The sequence below is a fragment of the Gastrolobium bilobum genome, unplaced genomic scaffold (assembly GCF_033153095.1).
Source record: "Gastrolobium bilobum isolate Gb01-03AN ecotype WA unplaced genomic scaffold, APGP_CSIRO_Gbil_v1 utg6021, whole genome shotgun sequence".
NCBI classification, from domain to species: domain Eukaryota; kingdom Viridiplantae; phylum Streptophyta; class Magnoliopsida; order Fabales; family Fabaceae; genus Gastrolobium; species Gastrolobium bilobum.
Window position 1 is genome coordinate 593,303 of NW_026899147.1, and position 19,450 is coordinate 612,752.

The following is a 19,450-nucleotide window of genomic DNA, read 5'->3' on the forward strand; positions in this document are numbered from 1 at the left end:
TCTGGATCAATTTGGGGACTCTGGTAATAGAATATGAACAGGGTTACCAAATTTGAAGTTTGTGTGTGTTTTTTGAAAAGAAAAAAAACTGGTGCAACCACAAACTTAAGTGTACCTAGTTACAACCAACTCCTAGTTTACATTCTCTTTTAGCTTCATCCTCACTTCTGTGTTTCATCTTTGGCCGAGGCTATTTTGAAAGTTGAAAAATGGTCTCAAGTGGCCAAAGGCAGACCATGGAAGCATCACCGCCTGAATTGTATTCTCAGCCATTTACCTCTTTTTCTGGTGAAGGATCTTCCCAGGTCTGCTGCATATATTGCACTTTGCTTCAACACATTAACAAGTATCTGAAGAGAGGTTTGCACTTTGCATATATGGGTATTACTTTTCTGCAATAGGCGGAAAAATAATGTCCGAGACAAAAAAGAGTCCCACTTTAATATACTTCTGGGAATAGATTAAAAAAAAAAAACTAGTTTTTCTATATACTTTTGGGAGTACATAATATCTGCTAGACAAAAAATTATACAGCAATTGCAGAAATGATTTTTTGTTAATATATATATATAGGGGCAGGATATTCTTACATCGGTGTAAGAGTTAGAAGTCTTACACTCAATCTTGACCATTGATTCACTTATATCTAATGGCTCACATTACTAAGAAATTAGAGCTCTTAGTAATGTGAGCCATTAGATATAAATGGAATCAACGGATAAGATTAAAAGTGTAACTTACACTGGTGTAAAATGACCCTGACCCGTATATATATATATATATATATATATATATATATATATATATATATATATATATATATAAGGGCAGGATCATCTTACACCGGTGTAAGAATAACAAGTCTTACACCAAATCTTACCCATTGATTTTTTTGCATCTAACAGTTAAGATTTATTAGGTCTCACTTATTAATTAATTTTTAATTCCCAATAAATCTCAACCGATATATGCACGGAAATAACGGTTAAGATTTGATGTAAGACTTATTATTTTTACACCTGTGTAAGTTGATCCTATTCCATATATATATGGAGAAAGTTATATTTATGAATTTTTTGTTTACAAACTACACTAAGTATGACCGGTCATACTTAAATCAAGAGTGTATGACTGGTCATATTTAGTGTAATTTGTAAAAAAAGTTTGTAAACAGATATTTTCCTATATATATATATATATATATATATATATATATATATATATATATATATATATATATGGGGCAGGATATTCTTACACCGGTGTAAGAGTTAGAAGTCTTACACTCAATCTTGACCATTGATCCACTTATATCTAATGGCTCACATTACTAAAAAATTAGAGCCCTTAAATATAAATGAGATCAACAGACAAGATTAAGAGTGTAACTTACACTGGTGTAAAATGATCCTTACCCTATATATATATATGGGACAATGTATTCTTATACCAGTGTATGAATAAAAAATCTTACACCAAATCTTGATTATTAATTTTTTTGAATCTAACGACTCAAATATTTAATAAATCATAACTGTTAGATATAAATAAATTCAACAACCAAAATTGAAAGTGTAACTTACACTGGTATAAAATGATCCTAACCCTATATATATTCTTACACCGGTGTACGAATAAGAAGTCTTATATCAAATCTTGATCATTAATTTTCTTAAATCTAACGGCTCAAATATATAATAAATCATAATTGTTAGATAAATAGAATCAACAATTAAAATTAAGAATATAACTTACACTAAAGTAAAATAATTTGTTGTAAAATGATGTTGATTCATAATATTATAAGGGTAAATAGTCTCTTTACAAAATATGTAATGGTAAAGCTACCTAGAAGGATTCTCCTCTTCCTGTTTTTGCTAGTTGAAGTTTGATTTGAAGTGGCATTTTTTATATTCATAATACCATAAGATATCTGGTAGATATTCTAACACTTGTAAAAGTTCCTGTCAATCTCTTTGGTTTCATGTCAAATGGGTATCAATTCTTCCTTCTTATCCTGGATCAATGCTAAAGTGTTGCTACGACACTTAGGTGAAGTCAAGGGAGCAATTATTGCCCCCATGAATTGTATAAAAACATATCTTTTTTATAATGATTTGCCTTTGGCAATAATGACATTTATCCTGTATAATAATGCTATAGGGAACAATGACCAAAATGTCACTGTTCACTGATTTTTTTATCTAAATTCCACGCGAACAATGTTATTTTCCAATATACCACGCGGGCAAGTTCGCTACAGTGCCCAGCGAACTTGGTAGCCAATGATTTCGTTACACGTGACACATTTTTGCAGGAAAAATTGATTGTCACGTGTCCAAGTTCGCTAGGACTGGTAGTGAACTTGGTAGCCAATGATTTCATGACACGTGACACACTTTTACAGGAAAAGCTTACTGAACGAAGTTCGCTACCAGCGGTAGCGAATTTGGTGTGCTAGGTGGCACAATCTCATTGCCCGATCAGAATTAATGTTCCAATCACAATAAAAAAACAAAAAAAGAAGGAAAATGACAATTAATTGTATTAATGTATTAATCACAATTAATGTACCAATCACCAATCACAATTAATATATCAATCACCATTCACAATTAATTTTGATCACAATTAATGTACTAATCACCAATCATAATTAATGTATCAATCGCAATTAATTTTGATCGGTACATTAATTGTTTGTGATATCATTGTTACAAATTCGAACGATGTTTGTGAGAGATAAAATATGTCAAATGAGGTGTCATTGGGTAGATCTCAAAAAGTTATATGAAATAAAATAAAAAATATCTGATTTGGATATCCGAATCAAAAGTTATGGCCCTCCGAAGTGATTGGTGATTGGTACATTAATTGTGATTGATACAATCAAAAGTTAATCCTATTTGTACGCTAATTGTGGTTGACACGTTAATTGTGATTGTTAATTGGCACATTAATTTTGATTGACACATTAATTAAATTGCCATTTTCCTTCATTTTTTGTGTTTTATTGTGATTGATACATTAATTCTGATTGTGCCACGTGCACTTAGTTCGCTTGGATCTTCAGCGAACTTGGTGCATGTCAGACACGTGGCACACCTAATTCGCTGCATGTGACAGCGAACTTCTCCAATGCGTCAGCATTTATTGCAACATAGTCCGCTACTGGGAGTAACGAATTTGTTGTCCACTAGAAACGTGCACGTCAGCAAACTAAGTTTGCTGGGCATTGTAGCGAACTTGTCCGCGTGACATATTGAAAAATAATACTGTTCGCGTAACATTTAGATAAAAAAATCAGTGAACAGTGACATTTTGGTCACTGTTCCAATGCTAGAGTCTCTATGAAGTATTTAGACTGTCTGGTCCAGAATCGATTACTTGGGAGGCCTCTTTGCCTACCCGAAAAGCCGTAAACTTTACTAATTTGTTGTCAGTAATTAGAAGTAATGAAGTTTTAAACAATTTGTAAACCATGGCAAGTGTTTGACATCTTTCGGTTCCCCTATTAGCAGCTGTATAGCTCTATCAAGTTAGCTTCTTACATCAGACAACCGTAGTGTGAGGTATGATACATAAAATGTGATTTAATAAGTCAGTGAGCTAATAACCATTATATTAATATATAACCATACAATGTTTAAAAACACTAGTAGAAAAGCTCACTCGCTACAAGCCAATTCACTACTAATACATTAACATAAATGATTATTCAAATACTTCTGCAAACTCTAACTTCGTATCTGGTTCCATGTTTCATTCTTAAGAAACTGGACAAATGCTGCTAAGTAGTGATCCTGGTGCAGCTTCAAATTTCCTACAATTGCAGCAGCTTCTCTTGTTTTTATTCTGAGCTTCTCTCCCTCCTCCAACACCATTGCTTGTCTAAGGGACTTGGCAATGTCATTTCCGGTGAATGACCCATCTTCATTTCTTTTCACTTCGATGGCCAGACCCTTATCTACCAAAAACCTTGCAACTAAAGGTTGACCGATAACAAAGGGTAATACAACAAGGCTGTGGCCAAACTGGAGTGTTTCAATTACAGAACCCCAGCCAGAATGAAACAAAGATCCCCCAATAGATGGATGTGCCAATATTTCCTGTTGCGGTACCCATCCCATACAAACAAGTCCTCTCTTAGATGTCCTGTCATTAAAACCAGAAGGTAGAGAATCATGATCATTGTTTGCCCAACTGGGTTTTCTCAGTGCCCATAAAAATGGCAATTCAGACACCTCAAGTCCTAATGCTATCTCAAAAACTTGATCCTTGCTCAGCTTGCACTCACTCCCAAACCCAACAAATACAACTGATTTGGATGCTTGCTTATCAAGCCACTCAGATATCTTACACCAAGAACCATCAACGATTCCTGCCTCTGGTCTCTCCACAGGCAATAAACCTACGGGAATCACTGGCTTCCCAACTAGCTTCTGGTATACATTCAGATATTCACCTTCAATTTCATAGCAACTACGAAATATCACAGCTTTTGAGGCATCAGTTATCTTGTCAAGCCTTTCAAAGTCACTTACTCCTGAAGCATTTACCTCGTTTGCTCCAGCATAAAGAGCAATTGCCTCGTGTCTCCGAAAAGCCACTGATGATGGAAAAGTCACCCATTCTGGTGGTACTGTAAAACTTTCTAGAGATATGCGAGCTTTCCTTGTAACTGGTGGTCCAAAGAAAGCTACTTCTACAGCAGAGAGAACAGAATAAAAAATTAGCTTTACCTCAAACTCTTTAGCAATATCTACCATCCAGTGGGGACTAAAATCACAAATTATCCAATCTGGTAGCTGATTGACCAATAGTTGCTTCACTGCATGTTGGAGTTGATCATATGCCAACTTTAAGTACTGAATTTTTTCAAATGGAACATCCACAGTGGCCTCAGCACCTTCTGGCAAGAGCTCTTTGTCTAATGATGGTAATGGAAGTTCCACCAAATCTACCAAATGAGATAAAGTTGAAGGAAGTTTAGGAAGCCTTTGAATGTTTTTGGGAGTTGATATGAAGGAAACATGAACACCAGCTTTGGCCAAAGCTATGGATAACTTGAAAAATGGTATTAAGTGGCCAAAGGCAGACCATGGAACCATCATCACATGAATTGTGTTCTCAGCCATTTTCCTCATTTTCTGTCACATGAGCTTCCCAGCAGCTTTTATACAAAATTAATTCTTTTTTTTTTTTTTAATTTACTCATTTGTCGTTTTCCTATCGTTCTATATCAACTATAAATTCTGACAGCAAACATGTTTCCCAAAGGAAAATTTTTGCGTGCTCCGTGACCCACGTGTTCCTTTCATTTAGGGGCCGACAGTTACACATAATTTTTTTTCCCTTTCTCCCCTCTCCTCTTTTCTCATTAGTTATCTAATTTTGGTTGGTTGTGACCACTAAGTTAATTAATAGTGGTAAAATTCCTCTCCTTTCACAAATGCAATATAATTATGCTGGGAAAAAAATATCTAATGTTATTTTAGATAATTTTGTCTAATGTTCATCGAAATGACATCATTTTGAGGTTAAAAATTAAAAAATTAGAATGATAAAGACTATAATAACCCTGAAATAAATTAAAATTACAAAAATACCATGATTTCAGTCCCAAAACGACATCATTTTAGTAAACATTAGATAAAGTTATCTAAGGTAACTTTAGAAAAAAACAAACCCAATTATGATATACCTAACGAACATGTTTTACAATAAAATAGATTTTATAATTAATGGTATTCAAATTACCCCCCGAGGCTCCCAGGGGAGTAATATAATTATATTATATTATTTTTAAGGAAGAAGTTATATTTATTAACTTTTTTCTCTTACAATCTTTTACCATCACTGTTGAACAAAATTAAATTAATGGTCTCATTTAATGTCATTTTACAACTGTTAATTTGATTTTAATCCAATAATTATAAAAGAAGCTGTAAATAAAAAGAGGTTGTAAATACAATTTTCATCTATTTTTATATTGTAAAATCTATAATTGATTTCATTATTTGCTTATGCTTATGCGTTCTGTCTTTCAAAGTGCAATGTCAACAAACTGCCATTCTTTCTTTTATTTTCACCGTATATTTTTTTTATTTAGGCGTTTTCAGGTCCTATATTTGAATTTGATATGAATTGTTTGTGACTGCAATGCAAGATATTTTGATGATATTGTTTAGAGTGAACTTTCCATTATACTTGGAGCTGGTGCCTGGACTTGTCTTAATCCACTGACCAAGAAGCAGGGAAAACCACTCGTTCCTATTGGAACTAACGATAAGTGTTTTGTGGTGGCTCTTGCTTGCTTCCTTGAAGAGTCACTGTTATTATTTGGGGAGTGGATCGTCTCGTGCTAAAATTTTACATGATTTGGTCATATGAATTTTTTATGTTTATTTTTTTCTTTACATGCATTAAATAGGTGGGTTTTAATTATCATTAATGAAGAAAAAGATAGACACAAAAATATCACATGATCAAATCATTTAAAATTTTAACATAAGAGAATTTATTTTGATTTTACATATTATTTGTCACGACTATTATTTGGCAGAGGTTTGTACTTTGGAGGGTATATTAAGCAGCAATTGGGGGGTTTTAATTAGGGGCTAGGACAGTTAGGGGGGTTAGTTAGGCAGTTATTTGGTTATAGAGTCTTTTGGGAGAAGCCTAGATAGCCATATATATAACCTAAATGAGATATATCTTTTGAGCATTGTATTGTAAACTGAGACAGTCTCAGTGTCAAGCTATGCTCTTGTATTCTCTGAGATATCAATAGAAGCAATCTTTTAATACCAGTCCCTTCTTCTCTTTTTTTTCTCTCTCTCTTTCAATTGCTCTTGATTCAACATTGTAAATCCCCGTTCCCAAATTCAGAGCTGTAACATGATTATGAGAAATTTATCAAAGAACAATGGAAACAGATGCATAAGGAGGGCAAGCGTGCGACTGCATTTATTTTTCAACCAATTGTTACCTAAACAATTGCTTAAAAATGCCACTATCATTTTTGTCTGCTAGTTTGCTATTACTAACGGGGAAAGATATTGTAACAACTAAGTTGTGTTCCTACCAATCAATCTCATTGTTAGATCGATTATGTTGATCCAACAGTTATATTTCTTTCCATCTTTGTATGGTCATGATTTTTCAAATTTAATACTTTATATTTATTTTCACCTTTGTATGGTTATGATTTCTCATATTTAATGCTTTCACTTTAAATATGGGAAATCATAACCATACAAAGATGAAAAGAAATATAACCGTTGGACCAACATAATCGATATAACGGTGAGATTGATTGGTAGTAACATAACTTTGTTGTTACAATATCCTTCCCCGTTACTAATTTGGGTCTTGATTACTAGAGAGCAAAGGAAATGCCTCTTATATTGCTAGCATGGGTATTATATATGTATCAAAATGTTATATATAGTGGTAAAATAAAAATGAAAATCATATAGTCACCCCGAAAATTTTGTGTTAAAATCAGTCATTGTAAAAATGACTCACTACTAGAATTTTGTTCCTAATTGAATTGGTATGTGAAATTCAATTAGTTTTTTAAGCAAGGGTAAAATTAAAATCCTCCATTTTTCTTCCTTACCATATTTTTAACTCTTAAACAAGTAGAAAAGAATATCCTTTATTTCCCTTTCCTTCCTCCCCTTCACCAAACAAAGCCGGGTCTTCACTTTTAATATGCTAAAATGTAAAATACATGCAACTAACTTGCCTCCACCTTGTAGATATGGTTGATTTCAAGATTTTTTTCCCACTTGGACCTTGAGGACAAGGTCCTTTTAAAGGGGAAGGCAATGATACGAAAGTGGGTTAACAATTTTGTAGTTGCTAGCGTGCGTTTGTATGCTTTACATAGTTGCAATTGTATAGCTGAGCTCGTAAATAGTGAGCTGCTGTTAGGGTTGTATATGTTGAAGTAGTTAGTTGGGGACGTTGCATTAAGGTTGCTGACGTGTATCCAACTGTAGCTAAGTGAGTGGTTGGCTGTTAGTATGTTAGGAGTGAGTTGTAATAAATAGCAAAAAGCTTAGATTACCAAAAAAAATAGCAAAATCTTATCATGTGGGAATTTATCAGAAATAATATCAAGAAGCTTTCTTTTACAGTTCTTCGCTCTCTAACCCTTTTCTCTTTAACAAGTTAAGATTCGCTATCTTAACACTGATACATTAACATAAATGATTATTCAAATACTTTTGTAAACTCTAACTTCATGTCTGGAGTCTGGTTCCATGTTTCATGCTTAAGAAACTGGACAAATGCTGCTATGTAGTGATCCTGGTGCAGCTTCAAATTTCCTACAATTGTAGCAGCTTCTCTTGTTTTTATTCTGAGCTTCTCTCCTTCCTCCAACACCATTGCTTGTCTAAGGGACTTGGCAACGTCATTTCCGGTGAATGACCCATCTTCATTTCTTTTCACTTCGATGGCCAGACCCTTATCCACCAAAAACCTTGCATTTAGAGACTGATCATGAATGAAAGGTAATACAACAAGGCTGTGGCCAAACTGAAGTGTTTCAATTACAGAACCCCAGCCAGAATGAAACAAAGATCCCCCAATAGATGGATGTGCCAATATTTCCTGTTGTGGTGCCCATCCCATCCAAACAAGTCCTCTCTTAGATGTCCTTTCATTAAAACCAGAAGGCAGAGAATCATGATCATTGATTGCCCAACTGGGTTTTCTCAGTGCCCATAAAAATGGCAATCCAGACACCTCAAGTCCTAAAGCTATCTCAAAAACTTGATCTTTGCTCAGCTTGCACTCACTGCCAAACCCCACAAACACAACAGATTTGGTTGCTTGCTTGTCAAGCCACTCAGATATCTTACCCCAAGACCCATCAACAATTCCTCTCTCTGGCCTCTCTACAGGCAACAAACCTATGGGAATCACTGGCTTCCCAACTAGCTTCTGGTATAGATTCAGATATTCACCTTCAATTTCATAGCAACTACGAAATATTACAGCTTTAGAGGCGCCAAGTACCTTGTCAAGCCTTTCAAGGTCACTCACTCCTGATGCATTTACCTCGTGTACACCAGCAGAAAAAGCAATTGCCTCGTGTCTCTGATAAGCCACTGATGATGGAAAAGTCACCCATTCTGGTGGTACTGTTAGATTTTCAGGAGATAAGCGAGCTTTCGCTATACCTGGTGGTCCAACAAATACTAGTGATGCAGCAGAGAAAACAGAATAAGATATTAGCTTTACCCGAAACTCTTGGGCAATATCTACCATCCAGTGGGCAATAAAGTCACAAATTATCCAATCTGGTAGCTGATTGATCAATAGTTGCTTCACTGCATGTTTCAGTTGATCATATGCCAACTTTAAGTACTGAATTTTTTCAAATGGAACATCCACAGTGGCCTCAGCACCTTCTGGCAAGAGCTCTTTGTCTAATGATGGTAATGGAAGTTCCACCAAATCTACCAAATGAGATAAAGTTGAAGGAAGTTTAGGAAGCCTTTGAATGTTTTTGGGAGATGATATGAAGGAGACATGAACACCAGCTTTGGCCAAAGCTATGGATAACTGGAAAAATGGCATTAAGTGGCCAAAAGCAGACCATGGAACCATCATCACATGAATTGTATTCCCAGCCATTTCCCTCTCTGTCTGTCACATGACCTTCCCAGCAGCTTTTATACCAAATTAATTCTTCTTCTTTTTTTTTCCTTAATTTCTCATATCACCCTAGTTTTTCCAAATTTTTCCAAAATGCCCTTCTTTTCAATGACGTTGGGAAGCGAATTTTCATAAACCGACTTTTCATCCGTTTAATTTGCTATTTACTACAAAATAAGTGACAATATAAAAAAAAAAACTGGTTTTTGTTTGCTTTGTAAAATAGTTGAAGTATTAGACTAAGAGCAAAGCAAGTGGTACAAAATTCTTAATTTTTGTTATGTACTGTAGCAAGGGATAAATTTTTTTTTTTTCACATGATAACAAAGGGGAAAAGACTAAAAATTCTCATATATTAGTTTTCCCTTCTTTCCTTTAACGTATACTTATTGTACACTTTGAAGTATAGTTCTTGCTTCCTAAAAATCCGAAGAGAAGGTTTCTGGTTGTCACGCCAACATCATGGGACCGGATTTGTGCTCATTCGGAGTTACCAGCCCTTGAATTTTATCTAGTTGAAGTTCCCCATCACCAACAAGTACTTGTTTTTCGTATTGGTAAGTCCTGATTTTTAGCCTACGACAGTTGCTGTGATTGATGAAGAAACCGAATTGGGAAACATATGGTTGAGGCTTTTCCTAGTACTAATAAAATTTTTATTCCATTTCAAGTTGTTCATTCCGATGTTTGGGGCCCTGCAAATGTGTCTTCTTTCTCAAAAGCTTACTACTATGTGACTTTTATTGATGAAAGTACCCAGATGACTTGGTTGTCACTGTTAAGACACAAAAGTAATATCTTTGATGCCTTCAAAAATTTTTACAGCATGGTCCAAACCCAATATCAGTCTAAGGTTCAAATTCTACAATCTGATAATGGCATGTAATATTTTGATGGCCGCTTTATTGATTTATTGAGCACATAGGGGATCCGACACCAACCCTGCTGGCCCATAATTCTCGCATTGGACAACTTCATCAGTCCAGAAAATCCCACGCGAAGCATCTCTCTAGTTTCAGTTTCTCCTTGGTTTGCTCTCATTGTGGTGATTCTGGTCATTCTAAACAGATATGTTATGAGCTGATTGAGTATCCTGAATGGTGGGATTTCAATAAATGTTCCCAGAAGAAAATACCCGCCAAAGCCATGACCATTGTCTCCGCTAGAGATGCTCCTGTCCCTGCTGCCAATTTTACTCAATCTGGTATTTTGGGTAAGTATCTTTCTTTCTATACATTATCTAGGAATAATATTTGGATAATTGACACATGTGCTTCTAATCATATGATTAAAGATTCTTTCCGGTTATTCAATCTCTGTAATTGTTCACAATCCGTTATTTCCCCTGCCAATGGGGGTACCTCAAAAATTACTGGTCAAGGATCCTTAACCCTTTCTGATAGCTTATTTCTAGACTCTGTGTTGGTTGTACCCTCTCTTGAATACAACTTACTCTCTGTGAGCCAATTTACTTCAAAGCTTAACTGTTCAGTAACTTCTTTTTCCCTCTCACTGTGTTTTTCAGGACATCCCTACTCGGACTACTCTTGGCTAAGGTGTTAGACGTAGCCAACTTTACTTCTTGGAGGTCCCTGATCCTAGCCATCCTTCTTTGGCTACTATATGTGCAACAACCGATCCAGAACAGTCCCGTGCTACCATTTGGCTTTGGCATCGAAGACTTGGTCACCTTTCCTTTAGTTATCTGAAAAAGTTATTTTCTCGGTTGTTTTCCCATTTTAATAATGCTGATTTCAAATGCAACACTTGTGAATTGGCTAAGAGTCACAAAGACCAAATAAAGGTGTACCAAAACAGCTTTATGAACCAGATCCAAACTCTAAGGTCAAATACCCTATCGGTAACTACATGTCCAATCATAGGTTGTCAGAATCATATATTGCATCTGTTAATCAATTGTCTAGTATATTTATTCCTAGCAATGTGCAGGATGCAACTTCTTTTTCCCTCTCACTGTGTTTTTCAGGACATCCCCACTCCGACTACTCTTGGTTAAGGTGTTAGACGTAGCCAACTTTACTTCTTGGAGGTCCCTGATCCTAGCCATCCTTCTTTGGCTACTATATGTGCAACAACCGATCCAGAACAGTCCCGTGCTACCATTTGGCTTTGGCATCGAAGACTTGGTCACCTTTCCTTTAGTTATCTGAAAAAGTTATTTTCTTGGTTGTTTTCCCATTTTAATAATGCTGATTTCAAATGCAACACTTGTGAATTGGCTAAGAGTCACAAAGACCAAATAAAGGTGTACCAAAACAGCTTTATGAACCAGATCCAAACTCTAAGGTCAAATACCCTATCGGTAACTACATGTCCAATCATAGGTTGTCAGAATCATATATTGCATCTGTTAATCAATTGTCTAGTATATTTATTCCTAGCAATGTGCAGGATGCAACTTCTTTTTCCCTCTCACTGTGTTTTTCAGGACATCCCCACTCCGACTACTCTTGGCTAAGGTGTTAGACGTAGCCAACTTTACTTCTTGGAGGTCCCTGATCCTAGCCATCCTTCTTTGGCTACTATATGTGCAACAACCGATCCAGAACAGTCCCGTGCTACCATTTGGCTTTGGCATCGAAGACTTGGTCACCTTTCCTTTAGTTATCTGAAAAAGTTATTTTCTCGGTTGTTTTCCCATTTTAATAATGCTGATTTCAAATGCAACACTTGTGAATTGGCTAAGAGTCACAAAGACCAAATAAAGGTGTACCAAAACAGCTTTATGAACCAGATCCAAACTCTAAGGTCAAATACCCTATCGGTAACTACATGTCCAATCATAGGTTGTCAGAATCATATATTGCATCTGTTAATCAATTGTCTAGTATATTTATTCCTAGCAATGTGCAGGATGCAACTTCTTTTTCCCTCTCACTGTGTTTTTCAGGACATCCCCACTCCGACTACTCTTGGCTAAGGTGTTAGACGTAGCCAACTTTACTTCTTGGAGGTCCCTGATCCTAGCCATCCTTCTTTGGCTACTATATGTGCAACAACCGATCCAGAACAGTCCCGTGCTACCATTTGGCTTTGGCATCGAAGACTTGGTCACCTTTCCTTTAGTTATCTGAAAAAGTTATTTTCTCGGTTGTTTTCCCATTTTAAAAATGCTGATTTCAAATGCAACACTTGTGAATTGGCTAAGAGTCACAAAGACCAAATAAAGGTGTACCAAAACAGCTTTATGAACCAGATCCAAACTCTAAGGTCAAATACCCTATCGGTAACTACATGTCCAATCATAGGTTGTCAGAATCATATATTGCATCTGTTAATCAATTGTCTAGTATATTTATTCCTAGCAATGTGCAGGATGCAACTTCTTTTTCCCTCTCACTGTGTTTTTCAGGACATCCCACTCCGACTACTCTTGGCTAAGGTGTTAGACGTAGCCAACTTTACTTCTTGGAGGTCCCTGATCCTAGCCATCCTTCTTTGGCTACTATATGTGCAACAACCGATCCAGAACAGTCCCGTGCTACCATTTGGCTTTGGCATCGAAGACTTGGTCACCTTTCCTTTAGTTATCTGAAAAAGTTATTTTCTCGGTTGTTTTCCCATTTTAAAAATGCTGATTTCAAATGCAACACTTGTGAATTGGCTAAGAGTCACAAAGACCAAATAAAGGTGTACCAAAACAGCTTTATGAACCAGATCCAAACTCTAAGGTCAAATACCCTATCGGTAACTTCATGTCCAATCATAGGTTGTCAGAATCATATATTGCATCTGTTAATCAATTGTCTAGTATATTTATTCCTAGCAATGTGCAGGATGCAACTTCTTTTTCCCTCTCACTGTGTTTTTCAGGACATCCCCACTCCGACTACTCTTGGCTAAGGTGTTAGACGTAGCCAACTTTACTTCTTGGAGGTCCCTGATCCTAGCCATCCTTCTTTGGCTACTATATGTGCAACAACCGATCCAGAACAGTCCCGTGCTACCATTTGGCTTTGGCATTGAAGACTTGGTCACCTTTCCTTTAGTTATCTGAAAAAGTTATTTTCTCGGTTGTTTTCCCATTTTAATAATGCTGATTTCAAATGCAACACTTGTGAATTGGCTAAGAGTCACAAAGACCAAATAAAGGTGTACCAAAACAGCTTTATGAACCAGATCCAAACTCTAAGGTCAAATACCCTATCGGTAACTACATGTCCAATCATAGGTTGTCAGAATCATATATTGCATCTGTTAATCAATTGTCTAGTATATTTATTCCTAGCAATGTGCATGATGCAACTTCTTTTTCCCTCTCACTGTGTTTTTCAGGACATCCCTACTCGGACTACTCTTGGTTAAGGTGTTAGACGTAGCCAACTTTACTTCTTGGAGGTCCCTGATCCTAGCCATCCTTCTTTGGCTACTATATGTGCAACAACCGATCCAGAACAGTCCCGTGCTACCATTTGGCTTTGGCATCGAAGACTTGGTCACCTTTCCTTTAGTTATCTGAAAAAGTTATTTTCTCGGTTGTTTTCCCATTTTAATAATGCTGATTTCAAATGCAACACTTGTGAATTGGCTAAGAGTCACAAAGACCAAATAAAGGTGTACCAAAACAGCTTTATGAACCAGATCCAAACTCTAAGGTCAAATACCCTATCGGTAACTACATGTCCAATCATAGGTTGTCAGAATCATATATTGCATCTGTTAATCAATTGTCTAGTATATTTATTCCTAGCAATGTGCAGGATGCAACTTCGTTTTCCCTCTCACTGTGTTTTTCAGGACATCCCCACTCCGACTACTCTTGGTTAAGGTGTTAGACGTAGCCAACTTTACTTCTTGGAGGTCCCTGATCCTAGCCATCCTTCTTTGGCTACTATATGTGCAACAACCGATCCAGAACAGTCCCGTGCTACCATTTGGCTTTGGCATCGAAGACTTGGTCACCTTTCCTTTAGTTATCTGAAAAAGTTATTTTCTCGGTTGTTTTCCCATTTTAATAATGCTGATTTCAAATGCAACACTTGTGAATTGGCTAAGAGTCACAAAGACCAAATAAAGGTGTACCAAAACAGCTTTATGAACCAGATCCAAACTCTAAGGTCAAATACCCTATCGGTAACTACATGTCCAATCATAGGTTGTCAGAATCATATATTGCATCTGTTAATCAATTGTCTAGTATATTTATTCCTAGCAATGTGCAGGATGCAACTTCGTTTTCCCTCTCACTGTGTTTTTCAGGACATCCCCACTCCGACTACTCTTGGTTAAGGTGTTAGACGTAGCCAACTTTACTTCTTGGAGGTCCCTGATCCTAGCCATCCTTCTTTGGCTACTATATGTGCAACAACCGATCCAGAACAGTCCCGTGCTACCATTTGGCTTTGGCATCGAAGACTTGGTCACCTTTCCTTTAGTTATCTGAAAAAGTTATTTTCTCGGTTGTTTTCCCATTTTAATAATGCTGATTTCAAATGCAACACTTGTGAATTGGCTAAGAGTCACAAAGACCAAATAAAGGTGTACCAAAACAGCTTTATGAACCAGATCCAAACTCTAAGGTCAAATACCCTATCGGTAACTACATGTCCAATCATAGGTTGTCAGAATCATATATTGCATCTGTTAATCAATTGTCTAGTATATTTATTCCTAGCAATGTGCAGGATGCAACTTCTTTTTCCCTCTCACTGTGTTTTTCAGGACATCCCTACTCGGACTACTCTTGGTTAAGGTGTTAGACGTAGCCAACTTTACTTCTTGGAGGTCCCTGATCCTAGCCATCCTTCTTTGGCTACTATATGTGCAACAACCGATCCAGAACAGTCCCGTGCTACAATTTGGTTTTGGCATCGAAGACTTGGTCACCTTTCCTTTAGTTATCTGAAAAAGTTATTTTCTCGGTTGTTTTCCCATTTTAATAATGCTGATTTCAAATGCAACACTTGTGAATTGGCTAAGAGTCACAAAGACCAAATAAAGGTGTACCAAAACAGCTTTATGAACCAGATCCAAACTCTAAGGTCAAATACCCTATCGGTAACTACATGTCCATTCATAGGTTGTCAGAATCATATATTGCATCTGTTAATCAATTGTCTAGTATATTTATTCCTAGCAATGTGCAGGATGCAACTTCTTTTTCCCTCTCACTGTGTTTTTCAGGACATCCCCACTCCGACTACTCTTGGTTAAGGTGTTAGACGTAGCCAACTTTACTTCTTGGAGGTCCCTGATCCTAGCCATCCTTCTTTGGCTACTATATGTGCAACAACCGATCCAGAACAGTCCCGTGCTACCATTTGGCTTTGGCATCGAAGACATGGTCACCTTTCCTTTAGTTATCTGAAAAAGTTATTTTCTCGGTTGTTTTCCCATTTTAATAATGCTGATTTCAAATGCAACACTTGTGAATTGGCTAAGAGTCACAAAGACCAAATAAAGGTGTACCAAAACAGCTTTATGAACCAGATCCAAACTCTAAGGTCAAATACCCTATCGGTAACTACATGTCCAATCATAGGTTGTCAGAATCATATATTGCATCTGTTAATCAATTGTCTAGTATATTTATTCCTAACAATGTGCAGGATGCTTTGGATGATCCAAATATGAAGGAAGCCATGAATGTAGAAATGAAGGCAATACAAAAAAACTCAATGTGGGACCTGGTTCCTTTACCAACCGGGAAGAAACCAATTGGATGCAAATGAGTGTTTAATGTGAAGCTTAAAGCAGATGGCAGCCTTGACAGATATAAAGCCAGATTAGTTGCTAAGGGATACGCACAAAAATACGGGGTTGATTACCAAGATACATTTGCACCAGTAGCAAAACTGAACACAATTCGTATTCTGATTTCTATAGCAGCTAATGTAACGCCCGACCACTTGCAAGAATCAATGACTGTCCCCACACACTAACACGAGACTTTTTAGTGTGCTTTGTCCTCACTCGCACACTTCCGGGAAAACTTCCCAGGAGGTCACCCATCCCAGAATTGCTCCAAGTCAAGCACGCTTAACTGTGGAGTTCTTCCAATCCGGGCTACCGAAAAGTAGATGCATCTTGTTAGTATAAGTAGTACCAATTAATTCTTATAAGTCATTCCTAACTGTACCGTTCCATACCAGCACAGTATCTGGAATCCCTCTCTTTCGGGTGTTGATTCGATTCATCCATGAACCCCCAAGCTGCAAGATTTGGCATGAGCCGCTCATTGTCCGCGCCCTTTCGCACCAACGATCACTCCCTGCCCTTGCCAGCTCTTGGGATGTTACATGCCCACCAGCTTCCGCCTGGTTCGTCCTCGAACCACACCGTACTGGAAAAGAGGCCCTGCTCTGATACCACTTGTAACGCCTGACAACTTGCAAGAATCAATGACTGTCCCCACACACTAACACGAGACTTTTCAATGTGCTTTGTCCTCACTCGCACACTTCCCGGGAAAACTTCCCAGTAGGTCACCCATCCCAGAATTGCTCCAAGTCAAGCACGCTTAACTCTGGAGTTCTTCCAATCCGGGCTACTGAAAAGTAGATGCATCTTGTTAGTATAAGTAGTACCAATTAATTCTTATAAGCCATTCCTAACTGTACCGTCCCATACCAGCACAGTCTCTGGAATCCCTCTCTTTCGGGTGTTGATTCGATTCATTCATGAACCCCCAAGCTGCAAAATTTGGCATAAGCCGCTCATTGTCCGTGCCCTTTCGCACCGGCGCTGCCCTTGCCAGCTCTTGGGATGTTACAGCTAACATGGACTGGCCACTCAAGCAATTTAATGTAAAGAATGCATTTTTAAATGGAGACTTAGAAGAAGAAGTATATATGAAAATTCCATCAGGCGCCAAACATGCCAACTTGAAGGGAAATGAAGTGTGTAGATTAAAAAAAGCACTATACGACCTCAAGCAATCACCTAGAGTTGGTTTGGCAGGTTCTCTCTAGTCATGAAGAAGTTTGGATACAAACAAAGTAATGCAGACCACACCCTATTCATAAAACATAATGGAGGAAAGGTAAATGTGTTAATAGTGTATGTTGATGATATGGTTTTGACTGGTGATGATTTATTTGAAATGGAGTTATTGGAAAAACATTTTGCAAATGAGTTTGAAATGAAAGATCTAGGATCATTAAAGTACTTTCTTGGAATTGAAATTGCTAGATCAAATCAGGGAATTTTTTTGTCACAAAAAAGTACATTTTAGATCTACTTGCAGAAACAGAAATGACAACATGTAAACCAGCAGAAACACCAATTGAAATGAATCATGTATTGGGTTTATATCCTGATCAAGTATAGAATGATGTTGGCAGATATCAAAGGCTAGTAGGGAGGATAATTTATTTATCACATACTAGGCCAGAGATTGCTTATGCAGTTAGTGTTGTGAGCATATTTATGCACAACCCAAATGAGGATCACATGGCTGCTGTGTATCGAATATTGAGGTATTTAAAAGGGTGTCCAGGGAAAGGTCTGCTTTACTCAAAAAATAATATTCCCAGAATTAAAGGCTACACAGATTCAGATTGGGCTGGAGATAAAACTACTAGACAGTCAACTTCGGGATATTTTACTTTTGTTGAAGGCAATCTAGTTACTTGGAAGAGTAAGAAGCAGAAAGTTGTGGCTAGATCGAGTGCAGAAGCAAAGTTTAGAGGAATGGCACATGGAGTGTGTGAATTATTGTGGATTAAGAACATCCTACAAGACTTAGGAATCTGCTACAATCAGCCTATGGAGTTACATTGTGATAATAAAGTTGCTATTGAAATTGCCCATAATCTAGTTCAACATGATAGAACCAAGCATGTAGAAGTGGATACGCATTTTATCAAGGAAAAGCTAGATGAAAAAATTATTCAATTTCCCTACATCAAATCTGAAGATCAGTTAGCCGACATCTTGACAAATGCTCTATCAGGAAAAGTGTTTGAAAAAGTAATTAGCAAGTTGGGCATGATTGATATCTATGTACCAACTTGAGGGAAGTGTTGAAATGAGATAATATTTGTTGAGTTGTACAATTGTTGGAATTTTAATCATTGATTACACAGTTACATAATCATAGGTGATTTGTATTAAATAGAAATAGTAACAATTTATTTTATTTCCTTATTCATAGCTGATTGACAGCTAATTTGTAATGGATCTAGAGTCCTCATTTATGTATATAATTACCCCAGTAGAGGAAGAATAAATACGCAAAAATATTCATAATATGGCACCATTGTTTTGATAGGTAAGTCCTGGTTTTTAGCCTACGGCAGTTGCTGTGATTGATGAAGAAACCGAATTGGGAAACATATGGTTGAGGCTTTTCTTAAAGAGGGCAATTTGAAAGGCTTATGGAAAAGTAGAACATCGTGATCTGGTTGGTGCTAGACCTATTAATAGTAGCATTAAAAATTGAAGCTTTTTTGGTATGTTTTATCCTTCACACGTCATTAGTCAGTGTAGTTTTATTTCATGATGATGATGAAGCTACTTTCCAACGCCAAGCAGACTTATTTACTGTTTAAAGTTAATATTAATATCTTGTGGTTTATAGTCTCATTTTCATGGTAAGTGCATCTGTATCTATTTCTCCAGATTCTTAGCAAGACGATTAGGAGACACAACTAATGAACGTTTGCTATTTATTTTGTATGTTATTGATTTACATGCACATACTCCCAATGAGCAAAATAATTTGAGTGTTTTATGTATCTGTTGACTTGGTGTTAAATATGAATGCTTTGATCTGACACTTTTGGGAGTATGTGCTCTGGCAAGAATCCAATAA

The 19,450-nt window shown here is 36.8% G+C and overlaps 2 protein-coding genes across 2 annotated transcripts; both read right to left on the minus strand.

Annotated features, from left to right (window-relative positions):
* Positions 1 to 3,568: 3,568 nt before the first annotated feature.
* Positions 3,569 to 5,138, minus strand: LOC133287664 (putative UDP-rhamnose:rhamnosyltransferase 1). The gene has a single exon (XM_061485319.1). It carries the CDS (start codon positions 5,136 to 5,138, stop codon positions 3,738 to 3,740), a length of 1,401 nt encoding a protein of 466 aa, XP_061341303.1. The 3' UTR covers positions 3,569 to 3,737.
* A 3,085-nt stretch (positions 5,139 to 8,223) lies between these two features.
* On the minus strand, positions 8,224 to 9,654 carry LOC133287648 (putative UDP-rhamnose:rhamnosyltransferase 1). Its single transcript, XM_061485298.1, has one exon. It carries the CDS (start codon positions 9,652 to 9,654, stop codon positions 8,224 to 8,226), a length of 1,431 nt encoding a protein of 476 aa, XP_061341282.1.
* Positions 9,655 to 19,450: the final 9,796 nt, after the last annotated feature.